This window comes from Dendrobates tinctorius, unplaced genomic scaffold, assembly GCF_039654945.1.
Source record: "Dendrobates tinctorius isolate UK_male_01 unplaced genomic scaffold, ASM3965494v1 ptg000019l, whole genome shotgun sequence".
Lineage (NCBI taxonomy): Eukaryota > Metazoa > Chordata > Amphibia > Anura > Dendrobatidae > Dendrobates > Dendrobates tinctorius.
Genome location: NW_027361687.1, coordinates 56,588,616 through 56,600,322, shown reverse-complemented (window position 1 = coordinate 56,600,322; position 11,707 = coordinate 56,588,616). Strand labels below are relative to the sequence as shown.

General features: G+C 39.0%; 1 protein-coding gene across 1 annotated transcript; it reads left to right on the top strand.

The window, feature by feature from the left end:
* The first annotated feature begins 1,770 nt into the window (after positions 1-1,770).
* On the top strand, positions 1,771-6,576 carry LOC141082651 (olfactory receptor 5AR1-like). The gene is made up of 3 exons (XM_073566601.1): positions 1,771-1,797; positions 1,894-1,978; positions 5,609-6,576. Exons 1-3 carry the CDS (start codon positions 1,771-1,773, stop codon positions 6,574-6,576), a joined length of 1,080 nt encoding a protein of 359 aa, XP_073422702.1.
* Positions 6,577-11,707: the final 5,131 nt, after the last annotated feature.

Below are 11,707 nucleotides of genomic sequence, written 5' to 3'. Positions count from 1 at the left end.
ATCTAGAAAAGACATGGAATACAAAGAATGATACAGAGCAACAAGACAACACTCCTAAAATCAGTAAAAATATGAACATAGACAGAATGATACCCCACACATCATAACACACCATCACACAGCTATTCTCCAAAGTGTTCTATTAGCTCTTTTTCAGCATGACAATTATAAGTCATAACTTGCTTGTTTTACTGGGAGCAGTTGAGTGGCCTAAACATGCTACCATGGACTGCAGAATCCCCGGACTTGTCTAAAGCCCCCGTTACACACTGCAATATCGCTGTAAAGTCACCTATTTTGTGACGTTGCAGCGATATTGCTAGCAATATCGCTGCATGTGATACTTACCTCCGACCGGCTCCCCCGCTGGTTATCGCTGATCGCGCGAGAAGCTCCTGGACCATTCCTCGTCGGCCACTTCCTGTGGCGCTTCCTGCTGTGACGACGAGCGACGAGCGAGGAGCTGGGTGGGAGGACACAGGATTGCCGCGTCTGACAGGTAAGTAACGACCCCCGTCCCCAGCGATGTCGCTGGTGAGATCTGCCTGTGTGGCAGCTCACTAGCGACCACCTAACGATGCACCAGCGATCCTGACCGCGTCATATCGCTGGTCGGGATCGCTGGTGCATCGCTGGGTGTAACGGTACCCTAACATTGAGAAAGTCAGGGATATCATTGATCGAAAAGCTGTCAGCAGGTGATCGTGATGATTTGCCCAAGTGCTTTCAGAGTGCTTCTTCAGGCACCCATTAATAACCTCATAGATTCTAACCAAGGCTGTTAGTGTGGGGATTTTTTTGTGTGGCACTCATACTCAATATTGAATAAATGGAGAGGTTTTGAAAGTGTTGTTTCTATTTTTTACTAATTTGCTTATCAGTAACATGTGTCCATCCTGTGATTTCCATGATTCCATGATTTTTCCTCCTTGGTGTTGCAATTTCATTCTTGAGGAGTGTATCACAGGCCTGTACTATCTGAGTTAAGGTATCGTTTGCTAAATCTTTATCATGGCAATGTAATATTTCTGCTCTTACTTTTTAAGTAATGTGAAATTTTAATACTGTGGAGTGAATCAATATTCAAATAAATTTTATAACATTTGCAAATTCAACATTTTTTATTTTATATGTGTATGTCCATATCTATCTTGGGGCCAAATTATTATTTTTTGTATAATAAACAACAATTAATATCAGGAGACAGACAATTGTTAATTCCCATGGAAATTTTCTTCAAACAACCCAAGAGACTCTATCAGTCGTGTTATGATTGCAAGGCCCTATTAATATTGTCTGCCAGATGCTTTATAAGCCACATTTTGCAACTCTAGCATTTGCTCCATCTCTATGGAGGCTGTTCTGTTACTATCATGGACTGCTGTGAGTAAAATTGTGCATACACAGATTTAAAACTAAGAATACTAAATTTTAACTCAAAATTGATTGTATTCCATCTTTGTCATATTTTAAATTCAACCAGTGAAAGGAAAATGCAAGTCACACCTGTGCTGCTGACGGATCCAGGATGTCGTCTTAATCCTTTAAAACATTTATTCTTAACAGGTAACGCTTTTCAAGGTCACACCGGACACCTTCTTCAGGACTAAAAACCTTATGTTTGTCAAGTCAGATGAGTGCTGTTTAAAAGGGCGTGTTTTTGAATAAAAAAAACAACAAACAGGCCACATGGCAGGTTAACGTTCGATCAAATTAACTTAGAATCAAGTGAATAATTATGGCAAAGGTACAAAGTGAAGTATCATAAAAATGAAATGCAAGTTTGATGATGAAATGGTAATTATAAGACTGAATAAAAGTTAAAATATTGACCATTAAAATTATTTTTAAAAATTACAATGTGTCTTTTAATTTATTGTGCTCCATGTCCAGACCCTATGCTCAATAAGTGAAAGTAGGGAAGACAACATTGAATTAGTGAGAGACGACACCGAATGGTACGTGATTGCAAGGAAATGTGAGAATTTAACAAAAGAGTGAGTGCTGTTGCTGAAAGAATTGCGGAGTGTTCAGTGAATGAGGTGTGGGAAAGAGGGCAGAAGGCAAAAAGGAGGTGTATTATGGGAGAGTTACAGGAATTATATATGGGCACAGATTATTTAAACTATAGGAAAAGAAAGCGCAATAGGGTCTTATCCGGGTGACTTTTGAAAGAGAATAAAGAGATATACTCACCCTTTCCAGGAGAGAGCTGAGCATGTAAGGTCAGTTGTCAGCCTGCTGCACATCCAACGGTCCACACAGTGACCTCCAGGACATATTCTTGTCTGGTGTGACGGTATGGGTGTTGGACTGTGGGTCCTTCTCCTTGCTTTTTCTGCGGCGTGAGTTCGCTTTTTATATTTTTATCATTTTTTTCTTTTTTCTGCTTTTTAATACCTTTTTCTGTGAAATAAATAAAGGAACAATTGATTTTATCAACTAAAGATAAATTATTATGATATTCTCACGACATTTGATCTGTTTGAACTTTGACTTTTGCGCTGTATCACATGTTATCAATGGCGCCAATTTTCAAACTGTGGATGTATAAAACTAGAGACAGCTCTATCTACTCATCTATGTCATCCCCTGAGGAAGAAGTGTTATGGACTTCGAAACGCGTTGGAAAATAAAAGGTTAATCTATCTACGTGATCTGGATTTGATATTCTGTCTAGCAGCGCATATAAGTCCAAGAACTTTATTCCATAAGAGATTTATATGGGCACAGATCACATACGCCGAGGACGTGATCATAGGAGCGCTACAGCATTGCGCACTAGAGCAGGGCTGAACTGTCATGCCATGGCTGGCGTGAAGGTTTTATTGGCTATTTAAACAGCACTCATCTGACTTGAGACACATAAGGTTTTTGTCCTCAAGAAGGGGTTCTGTGTGGCCTTGAAATGCGTTGACTGTTAAACCTGTTCAGAATAAAAGTTTTAAAGAATGAAGCCGACATCCTGGATCCTTCAGCAGCACAGGGTTGACACTGGTTGAATCACTCCCGTGTATTGCTACAGATGATTTATTTTGTTACCCATGTTGCTATTTTGCAACCCCATCAGGTGAGTTAGCACTCCATTGGTTTCTCACTGTTTTTACCAGTTAAGACCCTATTGCGCTTGTGTTTGCTCCCCAGTTCTCTACGCATATCATGTTATCATAGAAACTGCTTCATTCTCCACTTATGAGTTACTTCTCCCCCATCCTGCTGCTACCTGAATTCACCATTGAAGATGAAAAAAATATCTCAACTACATCTCGCTCAAGGCAAAACAGTCTACAATCATAATGAAGTTTCAGGTTATATCTCCTATTTTAAACAGATGTAGAAATAATGTTGGTACAATGTTATTTTGGTTGATTTTTAGACTATTATCTAAAAATAATTTTTCAAGTTGGGAAAACTTTTGCACCATTTGCATTGTATAGCTTCCTTGTTGCACATTCTATAGTTGGTAGCAGAATGAACTATCTGAGAACCCATGGGTGAGTTTGCTTCAACAGAGAATTCCCTCTACCAAAGACTTAACTTTTTATCTGTCTTATATTGAATTCCTCTATGATAATCTATGATCACAGACCATATCAATGTTGAGCTGTACGTTGATGTGGTCATAAATCAGCTGAGAGGAGCTTAGAAAAAGACAAAACGCTTGTGAACTCGTCTATCAGTCCAAACTTACTGACAACAGGACCTTGGTTATCTCTTTCTGCAGCTAGAAATGTAGAGCGAAACTTAGAGCTTCTCCTATTTGAAAAAAATTTCGATAAATCATGATTCAAAAATGATTTTTATAAAAAAAACAAAATTAGAATATCATCAAAAACTTAATTTATTTCAGTTCTTCAATGCAAAAAGTGACACTCATATTATATAGTGTCATTACAGAGAGATCTATTTCAAGTGTTTATTTCTGTTAATGTTGATGATTCTGGCTTATAGCCAATGAAAACCCAAAAGTCATTATCTCAGTAAATTAGAATACTTTATAACACCAGCTTGAAAAATGACTTTAAAATCCGAAATGTTAGCCTACTGAAATGTATGTTCAGTAAATGCACTCAATACTTTTGCATCAATTACTGCATTAGTGTGGCGTAACATGGAGGTGATCAGCCTGTGGCACTGCTGAGGTGTTATGGAAGCCCAGATTGCTTTGATAGCAGCTTTCAGCTTGTCTTCATTGTTGGGTCTGGTGTCTCTCATCTTACTATTTACAATAAATCATAGATTCTCTATGTGGTTAAGGTCAGGCGAGTTTTTTGGCTAATCAAGAACAGTGATACTGCTGTTTTTAAACCAGGTATTGGTACTTTTGGCAGTGTGGACAGGTGCCAAGTCCTGCTGGAGAATTAAATTTCCATCTCCAATAAGCTTGTCGGCAGAGAGAAGCATGAAGTGCTCTAAAATTTCCTGGTAGATGGCTGTGCTGACTTTCATCTTGATAAAACACAGTGGACCTACACCAGCAGATGACATGGCTCCCAAAACTATCACTGATTGTGGAAACTTCACACTAGACCTCAAGCAGCTTGGATTGTGTGCTTCTCCACTCTTCCTCCAGATTCTGGGACCTTGATTTACAAGGTCTAGTGCGAAGTAACCACAATCAATGATTGTTTGGGAGTCATGTCATCTGCTGGTTTAGGTCCACTGTGTTTTATCAAGACCAAAGTCAGCACAGCCGTCTACCAGGAAATTTTAGAGCACTTCATACTTCCCTCTGCCGACAAGCTTTTTGGAGATGGAAATTTCATTCTCCAGCAGGACTTGGCACCTGTCCACATTGCCAAAAGTATCAATGCCTGGTTTACAAACAACAGTATCACTGTGCTTGATTGGCCAGCAAACTCGTCTGACCTTAACCCCATAGATCCTCTATTGTCAAGAGGTAGATGGGAGACACCAGACCCAACAATGCAGATAAGCTGAAAGCTGCTATCAAAGCAACCTAGGCTTCCATAACACCTCAGCAGTGCCACAGGCTGATCATCTTCATGCCACGACGCAGTAATGAAGTAATTGATGCCAAAGGAGCCACAAACAAGTATTGAGTACATTTCAGTAGGCCAACATTTCGGATTTTAAAATCCATTTTTCAAGCTGGTGTTATAAAGTATTCTAATTTACTGAGATAATGACTTTTGGGTTTTCATTGGCTGTAAGCCATAATCATCAACATTACCAGAAATAAACACATGAAATAGATCACTCTGTGTGTAATGACTCTATATAATATAATATATGAGTTTCACTTTTTATATTGAAGAACTGAAATAAATTAACTTTTTGATGATATTCTAGTTTTGTGAGATGCACATGTATATCTAATTTAAAAAAATGATCTTACCCACAGGAGTGCATATTCTTTAATATTTTCTTACATGTGAAGCTAATTTATCTTAATTATTCTAAAACACCGTACTTTATCAGATTCCATGAAAAAATATATGTTCAGAAAACTTGTCCCATGTTTTTGGAAATATTTCTAAAGCAACAATAGATTATGATAAGATCACACAATACTGTTGTCAGATTTAGAAGGTAGAGTGAAGTAAAAAATGTAATTAAACTTCTATTTGTTACATTTTATCTTCAGGTTCTCAATTACAAGATATTGAACTATTCAACCAATCCTCTGAGATCAGATTTATTCTCCTTGGTTTGTCCGATGTTCCTTACTTGAAGGTCATTGCCTTCCTCGCATTCTTGGTGATCTATGTGATAACATTATTGGCAAACTTTCTACTGATTATTGCAGTGAGAATTAATCCAAAGCTCCACACTCCCATGTACTTTTTTCTTACTAATCTTTCTTTCATTGACATTTGCTTCGCTACCACTGTAGTGCCTAAAATTCTAAAGAACACATTATCAAAGGACAGGAGCATCTCTCTACTAGAATGTGCAATCCAGATGCATTTTCATTTGGGTTTTGGCTCCTCAGAGTGTTTTTTACTTGCCATCATGTCTTATGATAGATTTGCTGCCATCTGTAGACCATTGCACTATACCACCATCATGAGCAAGAAGATGTGTATCAGTATGGCTGCTGCGACATTGATCTCAAGTTTCATCCACTCTATATTAGAAGTTACGTACACCTTCCAGTTGTCTTTCTGCCATTCCAATCATCTCAACCACTTCTTTTGTGAGATTCCTCCATTCTTTAAAATAGCTTGCAGTGATACTTGGCTCCATGAAGTAATAATGTTTATTACAGCAGGGATCATAGCAAGCTTGACCTTTCTCTTGATTCTGGTTTCGTATGTCCAAATCGTGTCCACAATCTCGAAGATCAATTCTTCTGATCGGAGCTATAAAACATTCTCCACATGTGTCTCTCACATTATTGTGGTGACTTTCTACTATGGGACCATTATGATTCTGTATTTACGGCCACGTTCCCTTTCTTCTCCAAACATGGACAAGTCTGTTGCCATCCTCTATTCAGCTGTGACGCCCATGCTAAACCCCATCATCTACAGTGTGAGAAATAAGGATGTCAAAAACACCGTAATAAAGAATCTAATCCAAGATGTCTTACGAATAGATTTATTTTTATGAGATCTTAAAATTATGACAGATAAATATTGAAAAACAGAGGGTTTAAATAGTGTAACATCCTTTCTCTGTCCCACGTTTGGTGCCTCTTCGGACATGACCTGAAGACCTGGAGATCTTGACTCATAATTTTTGCCAAATCTGTAACAGATTCTCCTAAAAGAGATCATTTCAAACCAAAATATAAAATTCATAGTGCTGATATTCACATATAATATCTGTACACTAAACCAGCAACCAAAACAGATTATTATTGTTGCTAACAAACCACCAATAATGACACAACTGGGTCTGACTGATCCACAGAATTCAGACACAATGAACATTGGATCCTAGAATGTGTAAAAAATAATCCCTATTTGGTTCTATTAAAGTTCTTAATATGGTTTTAAAAAATAATGTTATATATATATATATATATATATACACACACAAAAAAACAATGTAACTGTTTGTTACAATACCTGCTCATTAACTATGCATTGAAAAGGAAAAGTTGCCAAGGAGTGGAAGTATTCAATTTCATTTACTAATCCATTTTATGGTAAATAACATTTTTATTGGGGTGAAAGGGTAGTTGATGAAATTGTTAGAGCCCATCTGCCAGTAACATACAATGGGACGTCTATTGATGGGAACCTATATTGACATACTTCTCTGAAGCTAAGGTTTACAAATTTAAATGGTTAAGTAGAACCCAGCTCCAGTAAAAACAGCCTTGGGCAGGTTGGAGAAGTGATCAGCCAATACAACTGTGACAAGCTGTAGGTTTTCCTTTTCTGGTGCCATTTTGCAATGTACATACAGTATGCGCACATTGTTTTTGGTTTAGCTTTTTTATGGCTTAAATGCAGAAAAAAACATGTTTTGTTAATATTGTATTTTACATGTTGTAATGACTAATGTGATTTCATAAATGCTGTTTACTGGTTTGTGCCATTTTTTAAGTGTTTTACAAAAATACGTTCATTACATACATTTTGTACTGTGCTACTGTTATATAGGCTATGCTTGTAAAATTGAGGTACTTAATCCACAGTTTGATCTAATTGAAAGAGCCCATTTGACAGCCACAATCTTGAGAGACGGTACATTACCAAATTGAATATCATCTGTCAAAGGCTGGCTTCATGTCTAATTAGTGAATTCAACAGGTTAAAGGGAACCTGCACAGTAACATTAAGACAGTTTCAGGTCAGCGCCGTTATACTGATTACAAGGATACCTGGTGATGAAATCCATCTTGTAGTTTAATCTTTATTTTCAGTTTTGAGTTAATGATATGCTCGTGCTCCGGGGCGGCCTGTGGGGGGTCTTATTACAATGTATAAATATATGCGGGGACAATACAAAGACCTTTCTAATGATCTTTTTACTCTTAGACCTGTGACAGGGACAAGGGGGCATCCTCTACGTCTGGAGGAAAGAAGGTTTAAGCATACTCCCAGACGCGGATTCTTTACTGTAAGGTTATGTGCACACGTATGCAGAAAATTTCTGCATAAAAACAAGACTCCTTCCCAGAAAAAAGGCGCGTTTTTGCTGCGATTTTTGCGTGTTTTTGCCATGATTTTTGCGCGTTTTTGCCGCGATTTTATCCGCATGTCCCCGGACACAGAGAAAATAGCCAGAAATTGGAATTTACCGCGAAATTAAAAATGCATCAATATGCACAAAAAGTGCAAAGTGCATCAAAATGAATAGGAAGCTTCTTTTGAGCATTTTTTTAGCTGATTTTTTGGTAAATCCGCGGGAAAAACGCGAAAAAAACCGCTGTGTGTGAACACAGCCTAAGAGCAGTGAGACTATGGAACTTTCTGCCATATGATGTTGTAATGAGTGATTCCCTACTAAAATTTAAGAATGGACTGGATGCCTTTCTTGAAAAGTATAATATTACAGGGTATATACACTAGTTTCCTTAATATTGCGTTGATACAGGGAGCTAGTCTGATTGCCGTATGTGGAGTCGGGAAGGAATTTTTTTCCCCAATGTGAAGCTTACTGTTTCCCACATGGGTTTTTTTTTGCCTTCCTCTGGATCAACATGTTAAGGCAAGTTAGGATAGGATATGGGTTGAACTAGATGGACTTAAAGTCTTCCTTAAACCTTAATAACTATGTTACTATGTTACTATGTTTATGTGCTGCTCTGATTAGGTGTTCATAATGCAGTCTGCTGACAGGTCACTGATCCCCTCACTGACTGCCCTTTAGTTTCCGTAATGAATATCTCTACATACGGAAGAAAAAAAAATCTTCTGCAGGCAAGTGACAGCCGTGGTACCTGTGCTGCAGCATAATCGCATGTTTCATGTCCTAATAATACATGTTCTTGATGTTATTCAGTTAGAAAAAAAAAAAATTGAAAATGGCGCCCAATGCGCCTGCGCAGTAGCAGCTACCGGTGTATATAGCTGTGGTCTGATAGCTACTACTGCACATGTGCCGGGGGCGCCATCTTACTGGAGAAGAAAAAAAATACCTAATCAGAGCACCGCATAAAGAACCCTCTCTTCAGGTCCGCCCCGGGGCATGAGCATGTCATTAACTAAAAACTGAAAATAAAGATTAAAGAATAATCACAAGACGGATTTCATCAACCCAGGTATCATTTTAATCAGTATAATGGCACCATCCTGACACTGCCTGGAGGTTTCTGTGCGAAATCCTGCTGACAGGATCCCTTTAATAGAATAATGTTGGACAAACTTGCCAGTATCAGTGGGCTTATCTGGCAGGTCTAATGCAGTGTTTCTCATCTCCAGTCCTCAAGACCTACCAACAGGTCATGTTTTCAGGATTTCCATAGTATTACATAGGTGATGGAATTAATGTTTGAGCAGGTGATGAAATTATCACTTATGCAATACTAAGGATGTCCTGAAAACTTGACCTGTTGGTGGGTCTTGAGGACTGGAGTTGAGAAACACTGGTCTAATGTGTCTGAGAGCACCCCCACTTTTTCTTCACAGACAAATGTGGAGAAAAGAAGGATCTGATATGTCAGATTTCGAAATGACAATCTTTTTGTTCTCCTTTGACATAGAGACTGAGCATTCCTGTGTATGGCGGGTTAAGTAAAAAAGCTGCTGACCAAACGATTAGCTAAATTGTCCTTCTGTTTGTACGGGGGGGGGGGGGGGGGGGGCGCGGGCTTTTTGGTGTGGATAGCTGGCCTGGACATCATAGTTTACACACAGTCTGTAAACTGAGGATATATGAAGCCAGTCTCAGATGGTGGAAGATTTTACTTGGCCTTTAAATTTGCGAGAGTAAAATCAAAAACAATTCCTACTCTTGGTATCATTCACTGGTGGGTTGGTTCAACAGCCCTTAAATCAAGCTATGTATGTATTTTACTGCATGATTTTTGTATCCATCTTAGGTCTCTCTTGCCCTAAGTCATCAGATCAGAAAATGTTGTGTAAACGTCTTCCTCAGCTGGACTGGTGGAGTCGTCTTTTTATGTTGTTAGCGTTTATGTCATTTGTTAGATACCACATATTCTTTTCCATTCTGTGCATGTATTATTCCCATGTTGGGACTTTCCATGCAATTAGCTTACTTTCTATGCAATTATATAAGGCTCTTAGCACCATATATGTATTATAATATCCTAGAAAAAAGACAAGCAATTGTGGGAAACCTGTAAAGGACTATACAAATCTTGCATCATGGAGGTGTTAAAATTATAATTTTTATCTTATTTTTTGTAGTTATTCTTCATTAATAAACTGGGAGAAAGAAGTGAAATCCAATTGGTGACTTTTCTGTGTATAAATCTAAAGCCCTCCATATACATTAGAATAATTAAGACCGAATCTACTGATATTGACAGGTTCGGCCAACAGTCTATGTGTATGGAGGCCCTGGACAATTGGATGTTTGGAAAGTTAAAGATCTGGCATGCTCAATTTCAGACCACAAATCCTTTTGTACTCCTGGAAATAACCGCCACCAGTAGTGTTGAGCGATACCTTCCGATATCGGGAAATATCGGATCGGATTGGATCGGACCGATACCCCAAAAATATCGGATATCGCTGATTCCGATATCGGAAATCAATGCAAGTTAATGGGACACAAATATCGAAATGAAAATAAACCCTTACTTTCCTTGTAGGTTAATTCTACATGAAGGAAAACAACTAAGAATAATGTAGAATGTATTGGGGGGAGGTGGAGGAGACATTAAAGGCATAGAGGTTTAGCCCAATCAAATGGAATAGCAGGAATTAATTTTTTTTTAAGACGTTTCGGAGTTACAAAGATATTGACTATGTTAAGCTTTTTTATATTTTGTCAGATATTTATGTTTCACTATTTCCATGCTCTTCACTTTCTTTTTTACTTCTCCCACACTTTCTCCTTCATCATCCTCTTCAGGGTCATCTTCTTGATCTTCTTTGGGGTGGTCTTCAGGGTCGTTGTCTCCAGGGTCGTCATTTTCGGGGTCGTCGTCTTCTTCGGGGTGGTCTTCAGGGTCGTTGTCTTTACGGTCGTCGTCAGGGAGATCAAGAGTGATTACAAAAAGCCATTTCAAAAAGCTTGAACTTGGAAATGTTGCCGAAGGTACAAGAAGGCTGAAGAACTGCTGAGAACCAGCCGACGATACTGGAACCTGGATGGGTAGCTGAAGGTACACGAGCCAATAGAACTACCGAGGACCAGCTGATGGTACTGGAACCCGGTTACTAAGCAGAGAGCACTACCAAGGACCAGCAGACGTTGGTGGAACTCGGATACCGAGAAGGAGGCACCTAAGCCAAAGGCTCTGCCTGGAACCAGCTGACGTTACTGGAACCCAGGGGGACATATTCATGATTGACTTCCAAAGAACCAGTTAATGGAACTGGAACTCAGATAGGCAGCAGAAGGTACACATGAAAAAAAAAGTTGCAAGGCAGCGAGCCAGCCGGAGTTACCGAAACCCACAGTCCTACAGGGGGAGCTTGTCCTATTGACACTACGGAACCAGCCTTCATTGCCAGATCCCGCAGCCCACATAGGAAGCACCTAAACTGCAGGCACCATAGAGTCGGCTAACCCGACGGCAACACGACAGTACAATGTATTGGAGGCAAAGTGACGTTGACACTACTCGGAAATAGCTGGCGTGCTGGAACCAGGC

What these genes read in the sequence shown, in the direction of transcription:
- LOC141082651 (XM_073566601.1), top strand. Translation starts at nt 1,771, where the DNA reads ATGAAATGCAAGTTTGATGATGAAATG. An exon ending in GCAAGTTTGATGATGAAATG is followed by an intron (nt 1,798 to 1,893) that starts GTAATTATAAGA and finishes CTCCATGTCCAG; the next exon opens with ACCCTATGCTCAATAAGTGA. An exon ending in GTACGTGATTGCAAGGAAAT is followed by an intron (nt 1,979 to 5,608) that starts GTGAGAATTTAA and finishes TTTTATCTTCAG; the next exon opens with GTTCTCAATTACAAGATATT.